Source organism: Symphodus melops, assembly GCF_947650265.1.
Source record: "Symphodus melops genome assembly, chromosome: 8".
NCBI classification, from domain to species: Eukaryota; Metazoa; Chordata; class Actinopteri; order Labriformes; family Labridae; genus Symphodus; species Symphodus melops.
This window is the reverse complement of record NC_136698.1, coordinates 17,001,048-17,021,483: the sequence shown is the minus strand read 5'-3', so window position 1 is coordinate 17,021,483 and position 20,436 is coordinate 17,001,048. Positions and strand designations below refer to the sequence as shown.

The 20,436-nt window shown below is 42.1% G+C and overlaps 1 protein-coding gene across 2 annotated transcripts in view; it reads right to left on the bottom strand.

Annotated features, from left to right (window-relative positions):
- cpamd8 (C3 and PZP like alpha-2-macroglobulin domain containing 8) overlaps window positions 1-20,436 on the bottom strand; it is a 43,682-nt gene that overhangs the window by 14,178 nt on the left and 9,068 nt on the right. For both annotated transcript variants that reach the window (XM_079349850.1, XM_079349851.1), the window contains exons 14-32: window positions 20,079-20,277; window positions 19,731-19,906; window positions 18,439-18,588; window positions 17,969-18,130; window positions 17,717-17,859; window positions 17,015-17,077; window positions 15,195-15,426; window positions 12,964-13,117; window positions 11,204-11,334; window positions 10,974-11,025; window positions 10,512-10,810; window positions 9,782-9,850; window positions 9,533-9,689; window positions 9,147-9,323; window positions 7,156-7,237; window positions 3,418-3,574; window positions 2,933-3,007; window positions 597-762; window positions 116-202 (exon numbers count right to left, since the gene is read on the bottom strand). In XM_079349850.1, coding sequence (XP_079205976.1) covers window positions 116-202; window positions 597-762; window positions 2,933-3,007; window positions 3,418-3,574; window positions 7,156-7,237; window positions 9,147-9,323; window positions 9,533-9,689; window positions 9,782-9,850; window positions 10,512-10,810; window positions 10,974-11,025; window positions 11,204-11,334; window positions 12,964-13,117; window positions 15,195-15,426; window positions 17,015-17,077; window positions 17,717-17,859; window positions 17,969-18,130; window positions 18,439-18,588; window positions 19,731-19,906; window positions 20,079-20,277 — 2,731 coding nt within the window. The remainder of the gene's footprint in view (window positions 1-115; window positions 203-596; window positions 763-2,932; window positions 3,008-3,417; window positions 3,575-7,155; window positions 7,238-9,146; window positions 9,324-9,532; window positions 9,690-9,781; window positions 9,851-10,511; window positions 10,811-10,973; window positions 11,026-11,203; window positions 11,335-12,963; window positions 13,118-15,194; window positions 15,427-17,014; window positions 17,078-17,716; window positions 17,860-17,968; window positions 18,131-18,438; window positions 18,589-19,730; window positions 19,907-20,078; window positions 20,278-20,436) is intronic.

The window sequence follows — 20,436 nt, the reverse complement described above, 5'->3', positions numbered from 1 at the left end:
TTTTTGTTTTTTTTAATTCTGTCTTTTAATATTGGTACAGTAGGGAGCAGTAACTGATTCTTCTTATAAAACTCATAGTTAGGAGAATGTTAAATGTTATACAAGAACAGTATACCTGACTGAGACAGGCCGTCACTGAAGCCCATGAAAGTGTCTTCATCTGTCATAGTGCTGCCAGTCAGACTCCAGTGAGTGAGTCCATCTACAAAGATAAACATAGTGAATCAATATGCTAACTGTGTGAACCTTTTAGCAGCTGTGCAGACAAACCCTGCGCCTTCATTGCACTTGGGGATAGTAATTATCGTAATCAAGAAAAAACATTTTGTGTTCCCTTAAATTCTGTTGAATCTGCCAAAACTTGCAGAAAGCTTCAGTCAAGGGGAAAAGAAGGAAATGGCCGAAGGAACCCAACAGTGAGATAAGAAACATGGGGGGGGGGGAGGAGTGGACTGAACTGGCGGACATCAGCAGCTCTTTTCATAGTGACTCCTGTCTTAGAACCTGTGAGTGATTGCTCGTTTAAACCAGGAGCTTCAAGGTAGAGGCTTCGACTGTAGAGCTGACAGTTCAGTGCTGCTGTACTGTTGCAGTACCTTGCGTGATGGCCATGTGGTTTAGGCGACGCAGCGCCAGCGGAGCGTAAGGGCTGCGGAGTAGAGCCAAAGCGTAAGCAGACAGGGCTGTGGTGTAAGGGTCATCAGCAGAGTAGGTGTTGCTCTCCAGGAAATCCTTGGCTTTGGCCACTGCAACCTTCTCTTCCTGGGGCAGGGGCGACATATATATTGACTTCATAAAGATTTTGCTCAATAGCTTCATTCATTTATTTCTGTGCTATTTCATAGCAAGCATGAATAACGTAATGTAAAAAACATCAACGCAGGAGTAGCGGATGAAACAATAGAGTCTGCTATAGGATACATTAAAAAAGAAAAAAACTGTAAACAATTATTCTCATAAATGTACCGGCAAATTGTATCAATATTTTCATTCTCAGATATTATTGTTCCATTAAACTTTTTTTTTTAAATGATAGAATAAAAAAAGTAATGCAGCTGTTTGATTATGCGCACAGACATCGTAGTGGTCGCGTGCAGACACTCTTTGCACCCAGTCACAGTATAGAAACATCACTCCACCCTGCAGCAGGATATCCTGCAGCATTCTTACATTTAGCCCACGAAGACTTGCTAACAACAACAAAAAAACTCGCTCCGGGCAAAAAAAGTGTCTGTTTGCGTTCACATATACAACTCATCCGGGAAATATCCAGAGTTTTGTTTTTTTTAAGAGATTTCTGCAGCCCAAAAAGTAATGTTTTCAGTTGAACACCCACAGGAGACGGTCAAGCTAGCCACCGCCATAAATATCCTGACTTTGTGTGGTAAATGTGAGCTAGCTCAGTATCCAGCAAGTGAATGAGGAAAAAGCACAGGCTATTTAGTTTCGACAACCCATGTTTGGTAATGTTAGCACGAATTTTTCACGTCATTCATCTTGGCAATTTTGTGGATATATCTTTTAAATCTGTCAACCATCTACGGGTAAATGTTATCTTAGGTTTGTGAAGCTGTAATACACAGTATAAGGGATCTCATAGGAGCAGAGTTACATTTGGATTGGAGCCAAGTGTATGTTGTGAGCTAAAAACTAGATGTGTCTCAGTGTTGGTGTGTGTTCTGTTGCTGTGTTGTCTGACCACAGACAATTCATTTCTAAAATAATCCATCTGTTTCACAGTTTCATCATTGAACATTTACTACAGAAACAAGCCCCACTCACAGGTAACTTTTGCTACAGGTAAATCTAAATGATCACTTTGGATCCCCAAAAAGTTTATAATTTGTACTGCATTATTCGTATTTCTCATCAAGATAATCTAAGATGACCGGACCAATGGAACACCTTTACACACACTGACAGACAAAAACACACATGCTCGAATCACAACCCCCATCTTGTTAAACTGCTCCTCAGCCGTGTTGAAGTTATTGAATAAGCTTTCATTTTGGCCATTAAAAAGTTGAGAGTTGACTTTCATCTCATGCAGATGTGACCTTCCCTCTCATCCATGACATGATAGGCCTCCAGAGCCACTCACTGTAATTGCAGCGGTCATCTTTTAATTAAATGAAATTGGAGGGGGGGGGGGGGGGGGGGGGGGGGGGCTTTGATGTGATGGATACATTTTCAGTTTTTATCAGTTGTAAAGGGGAAAAAAAAACAAAGCTTTGAGATAGATAGGAGGGGTGGTGGAGAGGAGCCAGGGAAAGGAAATGCTAAATAAAGAGTCAACCATGTGGACAAAGGGAGAGATCAAAAGCAAAAACAATCAGAGGTTGGGTGGCATCTTGCCAGAGTAAGCAATGCATTTTGAGGACGATTGTACTTGATTAATGTTGTAAAAATTATTAATTATTATTCATTATTATTAGTGACAGAATAAAGTCAAATTACGGCCCCACAAAAGAAAGAAAGCAGAGAAGTTGAGACAAAAACAGAAGAAGAAGACAGCTGAAGGGTGCCTTTTCCAGAACATAATTGTCTTTACATGTCAGAATAAATCTTTTGATGTCGTCCAAACGATGATTATGTATTAGAAGAGCAGCACTGGGGCATAACAAATATGAGTAGGCTGACTGCCAGCACATCCATCTTCACAGCTATCAGGAATGCAGAGATAGGTCCACACATGACCCGGGCTTGATTTCACAGCAGGCTGCTTGGATGGGCTGCAGGAATAAGTTGTGCAAGTGGGACAGGTAGTTTTGCACTTGTTTACTATAAAAACTTTCCTCCTTTAAAAACAGTCATCGTGAGTCTTTTTTTTTTTTGTACTTTTAAATCTGTTGTGGGCGAGTGATCAGGAAAAGTTCGACATGTATTCGCGAGTCGAGAGGGAAGTGGCATGTTGTGTGGCTGGGCTGCTTACCTCCGTGGTTATCCCCGTTTCCAAGAGAGCTACTACCACATAAGCTGTAAGTGAGATTTTCCCATGGATCCCTCCCTGTAAAGAAGAAAGACAATAAGATTAGCTTTAAGTTAATTTCCTGTTGTTTGCATTGTGTTTGTAAATGCCCACCATGGTAACAGGGATCTTAGTGCAAAACACTGACTCCTCAGTGTTCCACTTGTGTAAATATTTAGGATATTTATCTTCTTTGGGAATGTGTTTTCCAGATCTTCTTAAGCGATCTTAGATGGTGGTCTTAGTTATCTTATACTTGACACATGAACACACTGAAAACAAAGTTTATAGACTCATGGGATCACAGGAATGCTATCCTGACAGACCAGATCTGTTTTATCATCATCTCAAGGAGCAATACGAAATCTCTCATCTCCATCTCTCTTTTCCTGACATATAATGCCGTTGAGATTTGCTAGTTGAAATCCACCAAGGGCACAAGCATGTACCTGCAGGTCCTTGTTAAGGATGCGTCCCATGGCAGGGAACGAGCCATCATCTCGTTGATGTTTGATGAGCCAAGACTTGGCGGCGCGAAGCTCCTCAGGGTCGATATAGATGAAACCCCTTGACTGAGCAAAGGACTTCAGCACAAACGCTGTCAACCTAGAGGAAGAAGGGCGGGGGGTGGAGGGGGGAGAAAGATAAAGGGGAAGGGAACGAAAAAGGAGAAGAATATCCTTTATAAACGTGTGCAGGCGAATCCCTCAGATACACTTAACTATGGAGAGCTGGAGAGGGCGTCAATGTATTCAATGGCAAGAGAAGTTTTCCGACAACACTGACATAAGAGGAGGGGTTGTGGTCGAAAATAAAAAAATGCTAACGGAGGGATGTTTTTGTCAAAGATAAAAGGGATAAAGGACGAGTATGTACGGTCAGATTTGAGGAAACGGAAAGGAAAGGAAGCAGAGAAAGGAGGGGAGCAGATGAGTGTTGAAAGATAGAAATTGAAATCTCACCCAGGGTAATCAAGTATCTCTCTCCATTGGAGATTCCCCGAAAACATCGCTGTGACTTACACAAGCAGGGCTCCCAGCGATGGAGGACGTGAATTTAGCTGGCCTGGGAGTGCAACTGAAAGTTTATGAGCAGTGGTTTTTGTTGGCCATGACGAAGAAGGACCAGAGGAACCACAGAGAAAGGCCAAGGTTAGCCCAGGGGGGACACGGCTGAGCTAATAAACACACACTCATCCTTAAACAACAGACCTCCCGGTAGTGATCGAAAGCTTGCAGTCTTTGGCCCAGCAGCCCCTCCGTGATGGCAGCGAGGCATTCCATTACAGCACCCCTGACTACAACTGACTTATAGGATGATGCAAGCTGCTTACCATAAACAAAAGAAACACAAGATGGAAATGAGGTAATAAATAAACAGGTCGTGCTCTAGTTTCTCAACACAGCTCATAAGTGAGAGCGGAATCCAAGAATGAGCACCAGGGGAGCTGAGCAGGAAAGAAACAGAGCCTCGCTCTCATAAGGCGAAACATTAAATCTTCCCCGGCTGGAACCTGGATGTTATTTCCTCTTGGAGGTAAAACGACGTAGCCGCAAGCCTGCCGTAAATGTTAATGTTAAGTAATATTGAGTCACTGGCTTTAAATGACAGGCCTTAGGGAGACTGGTGCTGGAAAGTGTAACTATTATTTAATTTGAGGAAGGAAGGAAGCACTCGACAAGTTAACTTCCACCACTTGTTCCTGGGGGTCACTCTCTCCGGATCCCCACCCCCCCCTCCTCTTTTCTTCTGCTGTTTTCTAACCTTCTTATTCAAAAGCCCATCTCCGAGCTACTCCTCACCATCGTGTTGCTTTAAAGGGTGGATCTAAAGCGTTTCTGTAAATACAACAGATAAGGGTACATAATAAAACATAGAAGGGTTGGATACATGTTTTCACCTCTCTTTGTCTGTTTTTGTAGTTTTGTAGCTGTTAGTTTGTCAGCAGGACTACAAAAAAAATCTACGTGCCCAACATTACTGTCGCTGCGGTCTGATAATCTCATGAATCTATTGACCCTGATTCGTAACACAAACCGGGAGTCTTAGCATGGTTTTGGAGGCGCTGACGTTTAGCTCAACTCCTTCACCTTTCCCAGGAGGCTGAGAAGTGTGATAGTCAGAGCACAACCTCAGGACTTCTTTACAAATGGGAATTCAGTAAATGCCCCAGATGGCCTAGCAGTGAAGCGGTGCCTCCATCCTGGGACGGCCAGGGTTCAAATCCGACGCTGCTCCTTTCCCAAATGTCATTCCCCAGTCTTTTTCCCTGGTTTCGTTCTCTTTCAGCTGTCCTATCAAATAAAAAGGAATACAAGCCCAAAAATAAATCTTGAAAAAAAAAAAAAAAAAAAGACCTTAAGAATGGCTGTGGCTTAGAGATAAGATCAACCTTTATTCCCAGTCTTACAGCAGCATCAATCGTCTACAAGTCTACATATCATGAAGCCTATTTTTAACTTAATTTACAAATAAAACCTCTCATCAATTTATGGCAAGCTACAGCGAACAAAAAAGAGAACTATTGGCTTGACAGTTTGATATAGGCCAGGGCTGGTAAGAGCTATTAGGTGAATAGAGCAGCAGATATCAGTTCTTTTCATCTCTGGTATTCAGACCCCCACCCCCCCAAACAACTATGCTAACTGTCAGATCAGTCTTTGGGCAGACACAAATTGCCATGCCAGCCTCAACATGTAGAGACAAGGACTAAGACTCTCAACGGGAAATTAAAAACAAATCTGCCCCAATCTAGACCATGATTTAGCCTTGTATGGAAGCCCATTTCTAACACTGTGAGGGACAAAACAAAGATCATGTAAGTCATTATAATGACTTAGTATAATTATCTCATCATGTTGAGATACTAAGTCATTATATTGTCTGACAGGATCTTTTTTATTTTCATCACAGGAGCAGAAATGGGCTTCTATAGATTTGTCTGTCAGGAGAAGGGAAAGCGTGTTCTCTGACATTCCCAACAACATTGCAAAAACAAAACTTGCTCTACAAAGTTCAAATAAATGTTGTGGCTGAAAGAAGGATGAGGTTTAGGCATCAAGATTACAACTATTGTAATAAGATTTATTGTCGATTTAGAGAATTTAGGACAGACATGTTGCATAGTTAACCTTTAGGTCAGTAAACCTTCAGCTCACCCTGTGCAGGAAAAAATCCAGCTCTGCACATCAAACCATTACTGTCAACCCTTGTCATTATGTGCAGTCCATTTCATTTTTCCAACCAGATAAATTAACACAAAATTGCTGGTTCTTTAGAGCAGGTAGTAAAAGCATTACTCTCCTCATGAACTCTGGAACAAAAACCAAAGCTTGGCTTGTTTTGGATGCAAAAATGTTGTTGAAGGATTCATTAAGTGTCTGATGCAGATTTACTGAAAGTTCACCGCCAAAGTTGTACCCACAACCCACACTTGTTGCCTTGGGTGCCAAAGAAAACTCCAAACACTACTTGTTATATCATATCCTCTAAAAGTCATGTCGGGGAGACGTTTTCCACTGCTAGTTCAGTTCATAACAAAGTTCAACGTTACTAATTACACCCAGGTAGTGAGTCATTCAGAGGCATGCTTTATTGACATGTTCTAGTTAATGTCAAAAAACAAAAAAAAATGGTAGAGAGCCATTTGGCAAAGTGGCTCCAGACAACTTTTAGCGCTGTCTCCAATAGTGGCGTAAAAAGCCTGTCTTCGGGGCCAAAGCAGCATGTATCCACTCAGTGCCACGGATATGAACCCTGATTAACTGCAAATAAACTCTGGCAGTTTGTTTGTGACCCGTTGCTGTTTATATAACCTCCCGTTTCACAGTGTTAGCTCTATTAAAAATCATGATATCAACCTCGGCTCAATAAATCAACCCGAGGTATGCCAATCGTGCATGGGCCTCACAATGCAAGCAGTGAAAAGCACTGATTTATCATGGGATTTATTTGTCTGCCTGCCTGCCTCAGAGAGTGTCAACAGGAATTAAATGTTCACCAGTTATTTCAACAGTAATAGATTCAGTTCAGTTCAGTTCAGCATGCTGAGATGTTGACAAAAACCTCTCACTGCTTTTGTCAGCAACCTTCGTCCCAGTTGAAGCTGGAAAATAGGGCTGCACCTAGGCATAGTTAGGCTGGCATGAGTTGAGTCAACTTTAACAGCTACACCCACCATGACTTACCACATACTGCCAGAGGAATCCCTCTCCCCGAAGGCGCTGTACGATCCATCCTGCCGTTTGTAGGTCAGCTGTCTCTGGTAGCCTGGATGGGAACAAAGAAGATATATTGCTGAAAACACGGAACCTGTCGAGTCTGTAGGTCTTCAACTCAACGTTTTCTCATTACATCACTGCAGACATGGCGTTGACAGTGTATAAAAAAAAAAGCCCACTGTCATTACTTGGATAAAATTGCATAAAAGGCATGAGGTGCATTTTTGAAATAATGCAAAGAGAAGAAAAAATAGAATATTCTAAACTAGATATTATGCTTGTCTTTAATGCTGGGGTTTAAATCTATCCTAAAGAACGAGAGGGTAACTGTTTATGGGAATGAAAACGAGTTGAAATATTAGAATATTATATGGTTCACATTACCATAAAACAAACAACAGCACTGGAATGCAAACATTTAAAGGGAGAGGTTGCACCACAATCATTCACAGGTGGGACATATTACCGACGAGTATCTCTCCTCGTTCCTTTTTTTGATGTTTTTGCAAAGCGGATGATTGTCTGCAGACCATTCTTGTGACCACAGAGAGAAGGGAGGGAGACAGTTCAGTTTAAAAACGATGTCAGCGATTCCCGTCAAGGCACAGCTGAGATGTCAGGTTCGTGACGACAGGGTCGACATGAGTTCACAGTGGCCTTTAACCAACATATTCTAGTCACTTTATCACAGAGTCCCTGAAAATACTTGTGCCGTATTTGCAAGTATTTTTCATCGAGGCATTCTGAACATAATTACATTAACATGTTGTACATATGTGCAGGCACACAGCTGACAAAACATAATGGCTCTGGCTTCCCTGGGCATAAAAAAGATGTATAGGCCACTATCAGATGGCTCTTATATACAGTATTGAATGCACAATGTTGCAAAGAGTTACAAGAGGGCTGCAATTATCAGCACGGAGCTTATGATAGGTTTGATGAACCCCGCTGTGTTGTGCAGAACGAACCAAACCTGCGTGTGTGTTACAAATGCAGCACACACACACACAGCTTGTGCAGATCAGGCTGTAATGAAATGAAAAGGTGTTGCTATATGCTTTTTTTTTAATCAGGATTGTCCAACTGCATGACAAAATAAGTCAATAAATATGCCTTTTACAAGCAGGGAGCCTTTCTGCTCGCTCAAAATCACCTCGATGTCTCCTCCGATGTTAGACACTGTAAAAACAACAGTTGAACCTGCAACCTGTCCGAGGTTTGTAAGTAACTCTCTTAAAGTACAGGAGCGCCTGTCCCTAACATAAGTTGAAAAAGTCATGAAAGAGTTACTGATGGTGAGTGATTCTTTGAGATGATATGTGGAGGAAACAGAGGAGGAGGAGGAGGAGGAGGAGGAGGAGGAGGAGGAGGAGGAGGAGAGGTTGGTCTGGGTAAATCTGAATAACAACATCCATGTTCCAATCTGTGATCCAAAGTCTTAACTGCCAGCCAGACCAAGGCTCCTCTGAAACCCAGGGTTCCACAAACACAATCTGCTATCCAAGGTAAACCTCATTCCAATAGTTTCCACTAAAACCCAACAACAACGCTAAACTTGCCAACAAGTTAGGAAACATTCCTTCCGCTCAGCATTGAGTCACTTTGCGCACAGTCAGGCCTGAAGGGATTTGACTTGTTGAGATTCAGGGCACACTCGGAGAGCATGCTTGACCCTTTTCTTTCCTCTACTTTAACCGCTGTCGGCTAATAAGAGGTAGGCCAGCAAGATTTTTCGAATGCTGCACAGCTTCAGATAAACACGTCTTCAATTATCATCGACATTTTCTGGACATCCAAACATTATAGAGAGCAAATTAATTTAACTAACCACTAGTTTAAATCCCAAGTAATCTAGTATATTTACAGCTTAAGGCCATTCTAAAGCCATTAAAGACATGTTTGCATTCAAATTTGGTCTTGTGAAAGCTGGAGTTGTTGAGTTTCAGTGTCTTTACCTTGCAGAAGATAGTCAGTCGCTTCGTTCTCGACCTCAGAGCTGAGCTGTCTGGTCTTCTGCAGGTACTTGAGAACAAAGACGTTGGGGGCAAAGTGAATCATGTTCTGCTCCCCACAGCCGAAGGGAAGCCTCAGCAGCTTGTCCAGGTTATTCAGAGTTGGCCCCATAACATCCCCTAATACAGACACAAACACACACACACACACACACACACACACACACACAGTTAAAAACACACTTCAAAATGTTTGCTTTTATTCACATTTAAATGTAAGCCTTTGTAAGCCAGGCAAAAAGCTTTAAGCCTGAAATGGAAGTATGGTGTAATTAGAAGTCTCTTGCACAATAACATGTAATTCCATGTAAACATAAAGAAAGGTTTACCGATCATAAACACAGTGGCCCTCTCAGATCCAGGTACCATGTTGTGTGGGACCCCCAGAGTGAAGGCCTCATTGTGGTTCTCGTCAGAGTCTTCCTTCTTCCAGATCTTAAACTCGCCAACTGAGCCCCAGCCTGTCGAAAAGCCGATGTAACGCACCTGGATGGACAAACAAAATATCGTCTAAATGATCTCTGAATTCAGAATCCAGTAACGACAGTACATTGTATCGATAACATAAAGAGTCACACCTGTCCGTGGAATTGGCCCGCCCAGTGGAGGATGACTGATTCGTTGGATGGATGTACGCCATGGCCCACCTGGGGAGAAGAGGGACGGTTAGGAAAAGCATTTTGTGCATATGTTGTTTCTTCATACAAGCGCTCCCTGAAAACATGAGAATGAACACAGCCTGAATAGAAAGTCGACTCCAACATGCTGCATCCTGCTCAAGGTTGGTGATGCCAGTGTGAGTCACTCATCCCCACACACAGGCACCGACACGAACTTTGTAGCCTAATTACAATAAGCCAAAGCCAAGCTCTACAGCTAATTCAACCAAAAGTACCCCCCCCCCCTCCACTGATGTTTAATATTGGTAATTTAATAAAAGGTTTAAGCTGCTGTCTCTGGTGAAAGGTGTGATGCAGATGGGGCTTGGTAGCAGTGTGGCACACAAAGGATGCCATGCTAGCAAATAGATGTAGATCACCAAGTGTCATCAGTAACATAGGCCTGTTAAACTTGACCTTAAGGAACTCCACTTGTTTGGGAACATCCATTTATGATTGAAAAAATAAAAATAATTTGACAAATATTTTCAAAGTTTTGTGTGCTCATCTGTACAACAGTAAACCATCTGTTACAATACTATACTCTCAAATATCTGCTGCAGCCTCTGCATTTTTGAGGGCAGTTGGATGTTTATAGTGTATATGTTTTCTGAATGAATAATCAAAAACAATCCCTGTATCTCCTTACCTGTACCACACCTCCCTTCCAACTGATCCAGAAGCTGCGGAACTCGTCCCAAGAGAGGATACCTGAAGTGGAGGCACTGACTAGAGGATCACCCATCTTGCCCACAGAGATCCAAGAGCGAGTGTTTTGCCTTCCACCGAGTACGATCTCCAGCATCTCTGCACTGTCATGGGGACTGGCAGAGAGGGCAAAATGTGCATCGTTGTGGGTCTTCACTGCCACCTGGAAGTAGTTCATCTTGGCCGGCTTTTTGACATACTGATACTCGTACTTGTTGGGGGTGGAAATGTGGATTCTCTCTGAAAATGGAAAAAGTAAGTCACATCAGACAATCAGGTTCAGAGAAATTGACAACTTTGACAGAGTACAAGTAGAGACAAAAAAAACCCATTTAGAAATCTCATAAGTTTGAGGCTGCAAAAGTAAAACCATGAACTCGGGAATGTTACTATTCACACTGACCATTGGGACAGAAGAAGACGCTGTAGGTGTATTCTCTTGGCAGACCTTCAGGCTTAAATAAGAATGAGAAGAAGAGACAGACAGCCACAGGGAAGAAAATGAAACGAGAAAAAGAAACAAATGTTTGGAAGAATAATTTCAACAAAGCTCTTCCCATATTATTTAATACAGAGAAATATTTTATCAAACGATCACTGATACATATCACTAATAAATATAATCCGTCTTACTTCCACCTGGACAGTCCTGCGGACAAAGTCTAGGGCGATTGGGGTCCTTCTTTCGTCCACATTGTTGCCTGTTTTGCTTGTCTGGAGTCCATCTGAACAGCAACTTGATTCACTGTAGGCGATCGCACGTGCTATAGGAACAACAGGGAGCAGAATTAGTTTTGCTGCTTCAAACTGTGTCATTATATTAACCCTTTTGCTTGTGTAGAATTACCCAGAAGACAGTTCTGTTGTCAAAAAAGGTCACTGTGTGTCCCATCCCCCTTAAATGTGTCCGCATCAACCTCTTTGGTGGTGATGACACTTCAGACTGTTAATAATTACTGTGATGAAGTACTACAGAAACGCAGATTGTGTCTACAGGTTGACAATGTTTAGCCAGTCCAGTCAGTGAGGTGGGAAATGTAGTAAGTTACTCATTAAAAAGCAATTGTGAAAACGATACACTGTACATATCTTAATGATAATGACACACTTTTAAGGGATTTGGTGAATCCATAAAATTGTGTTTTTTAAGTCAAAAGTGACCCCACCTGGATGAGTCCTTTGTGGACATCATCAAACGTTACACAGTACAAACAAAGTCGTCCAAGGACTCCCAGTTCACTTGCTTTGGAGCATGTTGGAAATGTGGCCCTGTGCCAGTGGTGTCTCTTTGTGTATGTGTACTGAAAGGGAAAGGCAAGGGGCCAGAGGACTAGGAGTGGGGCCATGGGGGGCCCATTGACCGCCAGTGACCTGCAAACTCATCAACATGCCACTGATTGTCACAGTACAGCTCTGGTTGCTCCCCCCCACTGCTGGCCATCTTTGTTCTCACATGCGCTCTGGAGGGGACTGTTTGTAACTCTGGGTGAGTGACCAGATCACACACAGCTCGGCTCCTTGGCCAGCAGAGATCACCCAAGTCAAAAGCTTGCCTTTTTGTTGTTGTTGTGAGGCTTCATACTGAGGGCTCTGATGTCTCTGTGAAAGGATGCTATCTTTTAAGTGTCAGGCAATCAAAGAAAATAAATAGTGTCTTTTCCGAGATCTAGTATTTTTGAATTAGATTATTATTCACATGATATACCTTCAAATCAAAAAGCTGCTAAAATACCTATTTTGTTGTAGAAGCATTAGTTCTTACCTATCAGTAAGTTTAATAGTGGCCCAGCAGTTTAAAAGCAAGCCTTTACAAAATGCACTTCACTAGTGTTGTAAACAGGAATTAACTGGCTGAAAATGCCAATGAGAAAATGAGCTAAAATACCATAATTTGCCCGATGACCCTTGCTTTGTAACTGTCATTGTATTAGGACAGAATGAGACAACTGGGTCGGGGAAGGACGGGATGGGACTGATGGTACAGAACATTCCACAGATGAACAGAGGAGCACATACCAATGAGAACAATACACAACATATAGCCTATTGCACAAGATCTCCTTAAGAAACAATCCATGAATTAATAAGAGGTAAAAGAACGCCATGGTACTGTTGCACAAAAACCCCGACAGCCTCAAGAAAACATTTGATAAGAGCTCATACTCAGAGTGGAGAATGTGAGATGGGTCAGACTATACTATTTCCACTAAGAACAACCACTCACATATTGACTGTAATGAAATGACTTCAGGGATAAAAAAAAAATCTGCATATCCCTTCAAACCTCCCAGTTTAGATTTCACAACTGTGGCATACTGAAAGTTCACAAAAGATGAAGCTTCCTTGTTTTTACCCGCTGATGTTATTTATTTACTTGGTCTATTCTAAGTTACCTGTGATGTTTGCGAACCCCAGTTCAGTGAAAGACAGCACAATAGACGTAGGCGTCGCCTCCCCAGGAGCCACACACTTCTTTCTGGTGAGGTGGTGCTTTCCAGGGTGGCCGACAAACTTAATGCCTTTCGGAACTGAGATTTTAACATGAACCTGTGAGAGGAAAGAAGGAAAAGAGGAGGAAAAAAAAGGGAGAGGAGAGGAAGAGACAAATCAGAAGCAATTGATCTCCTCTGACAGACCGCAAATGACATCATTTCTTGTGGCACACCCCTCCCTCATATAGCGTGTTCTCCTCAAAGCTGTTCAAAGCGATGGAGAATTTTTTAAATCACATTGTGAATTTTCCATGCTGTCTGACTCATGCTTCTCAAGCTCCCTGAAGGATTATGTTCCACTCATCGTCCAATTTTCACAGAGGGCTCTGTAATGCGGAGTGATCTTTTAACTGTTCTTTATCCACACGCCACAAGTCGTAAATAACAGAGCAGAAAATATAGGAATCACATGTTGCTGGGGTGGACATCAAAGGAAGGGCTACGCTGGTTTGCATGTCCACCTAATATGACATCAGGGCAACACACGCACAGACCATTTAACAGGCTCATCTGCAAACATCATGATGTCATCTGTGTGGAGTGCAGGATGAACTCGTTCAAAGCCAAAACAGAGTTTAGAGGTCTTTTCAAAGTAAGCTCGGAAACATACGGTACTTCTAGGGTAATCTCGGTATTACAAACCTGTGCTTCCTCTGGCCTCCACATCTAATCCCTGAATTCCCCTCAGCCTACCTACCAACACTTTGTCCATAACATGCCACAGGGTCTGCTGAATGCTGGTGTACAACAACTGCACAGACCACCGTGATGGGTTTGCATGTTTTATCCCATTAACTGTAACGCATACTGTGTTTTTATGTGGCATAATGTTCAGCTTTTCAGACATTTGAGCTCGATGGTTGACAGAGAGCCTCTTTTATTCTTGACATGACGAGACTCATTTAATGATTTTACAAAAATACAACCACATCAAAAAGCCCTTTGATTGTTCGGCAGTTCAACTCCTGTTTTTACAATTTGTTCCATTGTCCCAAACACTTTGCTTGTTGATGCTAATCCCCAGCTGAGTCTGGGAGAGTGAGGAGGTTGGCCAGTATACATAATCATGTTCTAAAACTCACTCTTCAGGCCAATGTCTTTGAAGACATTTCTTTCACCTTCATGCCATTCACAGTGAGAAACTTGGACACAGAACAAGATTAGATACATTGGGAGATTATCGATTGTAATGAGAAGAGGCTAATTCCCCAATCTAAGAGGTCAGACACAGAGCCCTTGGGCCCTTGCTCCATGTCATCATTCAAATCTCTCCTCCTGATATTTCCTGCATCTCTTCAGCTGCTCAGCTCACTGACAGTCAGAGTGAGCAGGAAGGATGTGGCACAGATACAGAAGAGGAGATGCATTTCAAACTGCTCATAGCGGCCAAACTAAAATCAGATTCTTAGGTGTTTTCTTCATTAGCTTGTGTTCAATAATATGTTGCCAATAATGACATCCATGATTATGTGGTTATTCATTCATTTTGATATTATTTATTCCTGACACCATGCATGTGTAATGAGGCCCTGTCTCTTGTCTCTACAATTAAACAAACAATTAAGAAAACATGATCACATCAGCCCTGTCTTGTCCTGCCTCCATTGGCTTCCAGTGTAATATAGAATTGACTTAAAATTTTTGCAGTATACTTTTAAATGCCTAAATGGTTTAGCACCAGTGTATCTGACAAGTTTACTGGAACCCTGTGTTCCTTCAAGGTCGCTGAGATCATCTGACCAGCTTCTCCTCTCAGTCCCCAAAACCAGGCGGAAGCTCAGAGGCAGCCGGGCCTTTTCTGTGGCAGCCCCTCGGCTCTGGAACAATCTGCCCCTGAGTATAAGACAAGCTCCTACCCTTCAGGTCTTTAAGACACGCCTCAGATCTCATTTATACACTCTGGCTTCCCAACAGTTTCATGATGAGTATTGGATATTTTGTGGCTTTGTATCTTGTATGACTGATGTTGGACGACTGTTGTATTTGTATATTGTACAGCACTTTGGCACAATGTTGGTTGTATTTAAAGTGCTGTATAAATAAATGTGGTATGGTATGGTAAACGCTTTTATGGCTCATCATGGTAAAGTAACTTGTTCTGTGTCTCTCTGCGCTCTCCATCATCATCTTACCTCAGCGCAGGTTGCCAGGTAGTTGTAGACCGTGAGAGGAACTTTGGTCTGCTCTCCTCTGATTAAGCTGTAGGGTAATGTGAAGTCGACAAAGAAAGGCTTGAAGGTGTGCAGCTCTGCTCGCTTTGCTAAGCCCAGACCCTTCTCTTCAGACAAGCCAACGGCTTCTGTCACCCAGGTGGTGATGGAGTCAGGCACATCCAAACGCAGCTCGGCCTCCCCAGTTTCCGAGCTGTAAGTCAAACATGTTGATGCATATTAAAACTTCATTAATAATAATAAAAATATTGTTTTCTTATATGAAATGCAATAAAAAAAAAAAAAAGTCCGGACTACAAGGACAGGCTTGATGAAGCACTGTAATTACTTGTATGCTACCACCTGTGTCAACATCAGCACCTGCACTAATGAAAGTAAAGCAAACACTTTTAAATGGATATGCAGGAGGGACAGTCAGATGTTGGCCTGATCTGTCTCTTTGATTCAAACAAGCTGAGATCATTACTGGCAACACATATTTTGTGTTGGTCTTGGCAAACGGACACAGGGCATAATAAACTTGAACAACTCTGTGTACACCCTTTTCCTTTTGATCAAAGTTGGCCAAAAATCCACTTTAATAGACTTTTAAAAGGAAATCAGAGCTTAGCACATGACAGGAAATTAGGCAGAGTGTAAGTGCCATCCAGGGGAATCAAGCGTATGGAAATCTATGGGCAGTACATTTATACTGGCATAACATGAATGCAAAGAGTTGTTGAAAAAAAAAAAAAAAAAGGGACAGTTTGGTCCAAGATCGCCCCCGTTACAGTAAATGAGGCACATTCACCGTGAGAGGGGGGGAAACCCTGGAGGCAGCTCGAGTGATGGATCCATCCTCTCACATACAAGCTACTCTCTCATCCTTCTTCTTCATTATCTTTTTTTTGTGATTTATTTGATTGAAATTATAGAATTGACTGATTTAGGAAAGGGCACTTCAACCAACCAATCACCCAACTCATCGGTCAACTCATCAGTCAATAAGCATCAATGCAGAAATTTGTATTAGCATGATAGCAACATTTGAACCATAGTCATACACATCTGAACAATTGCAACACACCTCACAAGACATAGGACAGGACAATACACAGAAACCCTCACAAACTGTTTTCAATAGGACATTTGTTACATTACAAAAGACAAAACAGACCCACACACAACACACTAGTTAAAATGCTTCATGTGTGAGAAACCCACTCAGAAGGGGCATGAGAGGAGGGATCCGACACTGTGCATTAGCACATGACTGCTTGGTTTTTCACCAGTGTTTGAGTGTTTCTTTGAAGGGCAAGCAGCAGTTGTCACAGTCCCTGATATGTGCTCGTAATCTGTTCCAGGAATGTCTCCCTCTTGCAGACGCTACCTTTGGACTACACTTTGTTCTTTCCAGATGACCCGTTGTTTTGTTTTGTTTTTTTGTCCTAGCCGAGCATCATCCTCATCGTCTTTCTTCATCTAACACGTCTTTTTCTCCCCCTGTTGTTATCTTTTCATCTCCCCCTTCAATCAATCAATGTTGTTCCTCCTGTCTCTCTTTCATCTTTAAAGGTTTTTAGAGGTTTTATGACTTTCCACCCCTGTCCTCTCGTCTACTATTTATATTCTTCTAAATCCTTCAGATTGTGATTAAATCCCATTTAATGATAGGCAATCTGGTGTACCTTTCATATCTGGCCTCAGGCATCCAACATGCTCATGCACATGCATTTATATCCATGCGTGCACACACATACACACACACACAGAGAAAAATATTTATATAAAAATTAAAATACCTGACATTGAGGCAGTGCCACACCCAAGTCTCTGGGAAAAATGTACGCCTACGCTTCTCCGCTCTGCAAACAAAACACAAGCTGACATCAATAAAAGGCTTCAGCTGCTCACAATAACAACAACATCTTAATTGGAAAATGTATTATTCTGAATTCCACACTGACAATCTCTCAGTCACGTCATGTGTTTAATGTTTATCATCAGAGTGAGAGGTATTTGTGGCTTAAAGGAATGCAGATCTGAAACCAACAAAACTCTCTTCTTTTGTCCTGTTTTTCTCGGCTTGTCCATTACTCATTTCCACGACCTTTTTCAACCCCAAGCATAACAAGTACTGAGATGTGTATTAACAGGACACAATTCCTGGGAGCATTAGGTAATTACTGCTGTCTCATGTGTTCGTTTTCTCAGGGTTGTCGGAGGAGAACCTCCCTGTGTAACGGTGTGTGGTCAGGTTATGGTAATTGTAATGGAATAAGTGACAGGTGATTTTATAGGTAGCACACTTAAAATCAGCATTAATATATTTTTAAAGAGCCACAAATCGCACACAATATGATATGCTTCATGAACTCGATATATAAGGTAAAAAAAAAAAATCAAATAGCTACAACAGTGAGAAGTGGACCATACTTGTGTTTCTAAGGAAATCAGAGTCCAGAGTGATTCGACCCGTGACTGCTCTGTAATAGGTACAGTACCTGGGCGTTTGGCGAGTGTGCATGGCAGCCACTAAAGTGGAGGTGTGCGGCTGGAAGGCTGGAACGGCCTCATCTGTGTACATCCCTCCGCTCTGCCGGTGGTTTAAACTCACCATATCTGTCATCACAACCAGGCCTGTTTCCTGAGTAATAAACATACAGACAATGAAAAACATACACACTCACAGGAAGGTGACTACTTCTCATTACTGTGACATAACTGTGAACTTTTTATGTGCTGCGTGCTCTCACAGTGAAAGCGAAGCGGGCGTCCTTGGTGATGTCCCAGTGCCAGGGAAACACAGAGGAGCGTCTGCGTCTCTTTGATGACAGCCCGGGCCACCAGAAGTGTCCGTCGTCTTTAGGGATGCCAAAGGCGTCTGAAACGTCAAAATCTGCAAGCTCTTTAAAAACCTGGTGAGAGGGAACAAGTCCATGACAGGACACAAACAAAGCTCAGTTATAAACGTCTTCAGAGTTTATAAAGACACATTTGTTAATCATTTTTGATTCAGTGTCATAACATGTGTATTACATTTAACAATCGTAACTTTTTCCTACTTTAGAATACGCAAAGTCACAATATAAAGCAGAGGTACAATTGTACAAAACTTTCTGTTCATTAAAAAAAAAAAAAGTTGTAACTTCCATGCTATGTCATTGTTACTTGGAAAAAATATATATGATTGTGATGAAATATTACCGTAACCTTGGGAACCGACCTTGTCTGGACTGATCTGGAAGTCAGGCTTTAATAGATAGAGGCTCTTATCCACTGTGGCCACACACACACAGGAGCCTTTTTCTCCCCTGACTTTAAGAGTGATGGGGTCTCCTGGCATGGACTCGTTTGATGACTGAGTAACAGACACCTAAAAATATCCAACACAAATTAAGAGACAATATGCCATTACACGCATACATTTTCAAATCAAATTCTCTACACCACAATTGGAAAGAATTTTTCGTTCAACCAATACATGGCTACAGGGATGCAACCTTTACTGTTATAAGTTGAATAATTAACTCAGGAGTCTTTCAAATGTTTAATAAAAGTAGAAACTGGAATACACTCAAAAGTGGTTGTTAATTCTCTTTCGGTCAATCTGCAAATCAAATAAATAACTGTTGCCAAACTGGCTGATAGTTCCCCAGTAGCATGTTTGCATCATTAACGGTGGAAGAACATTCATCCTATAGTTCTAAATAGTAAGATGCGGTGGGAAACTTGAAGACAGAGTGGAAAACTACAGGCTTTGAAAGAAGGAGGGGTGGTGAGTGTCAGCCATAAACTTTCACACACCAGAAGTGTTCTTCAACAGCACACAGTCACAAATTAGCCCCGTTATTCACTTCCGCTGCTCTCCTTTCACCACTCTGTAACCTGTCCTCCTCTCCTGTCATGACCCCACTCATCTGCCTGCAGCCTCCATGGCCGCTGTCTCATCATGCCCTCTCAACCCCGTCCTCCGTGCACACACAAACACGCACAGATAGAGAGAGACAGAGAGAGAGACAGAGAGAGAGAGAGAGAGAGAGAGAGAGAGAGAGAGAGAGAGAGAGAGTGTTGTAATGGCATACCAGGGAGCTGTAAATACTTCAGGGAGTTAACTCCACCTAATGCAGGCAGGAACCAGGGAGCTCTCCGAGGCCAACACAGCTGTTTGTTTACAGATATTACATGGTGGACAGAGCTGGTGCGTGGATATGTGGGCTCCCCTCCAAAATGTATACACATACTGAGCCAAGTTTTTATTAATTTTTACATGTAAAAAAAATCTGCCTAAACCACATTTATATCCAACACAAAGTAACAAATGCATTTCTCTTTAGAAATGTAGAAAAGTTTAAAAGAGGATTTTGGTCTATTCTTTGTCTCACTATACTGAATTGAATCATTGAATAAATTAGAAATCAGTAAACACTCTTTTTTTGTTTGTTTTGGTTTTAACAAATGTGGAAAAAGCTGAGAAAGAGGCGGTGACATTTGACAAAGAAATGAGAGAACGCAAACCTGGTTCTCAAAGACCGGCTGGATAGGGACTTGCAGACTGTCGGTGACACCTTCACCATTTTCCCTCACGTAGTAGACCAGAAGACGGCTAAGAGGCGCCATGCTATGGCTAACTGGGAAACGTAGATATGACACGCAGCTGTCCATCTCGACCTGAAAGGAGGAGCCAGCAACACCTGGCAGAGAGATGAGAAAAGGGGTGGACACAGGTATACTTATTAAGAAAAAGGAGAAAAAAAACATGAGAAAGAGGGGCGCTGTTGTGATAAGTGCAACTGCAGTGAAACTACTAATAAAATAAAAAGTACATGCATCCATGAAATCAACATGGTTAAAAACCATCCTTACCAGAGGCAGAAGGAGGCAGTTGGGTGGCGTGAATGTTCTTGTCGAAGACGACTGTAGCCCTTTTTCCTCGGTGGGAAGCCGTCAGATTGGCAGGTTGTTGGCCTGACAGGATGATGTTCCCCCTCGATGTTACCTCATAGTGTAGAGTGAAGTTACAGGGACAGGTAGACTTCAGAGCAACTTCTGCTTCTTGACCAACCTTTGCAAAAAGAAAGGAACAAATGAACACTGTATTAAAACTGATGATGTCACAATAATAATATATCCCCCCCAAAAAAAGAGCATTAAAGCAAAAGCAACGACACGGCCGTGGAACACAACAGTCCAAATTCATAAAATGTTGCTTGGAAAATGTTAC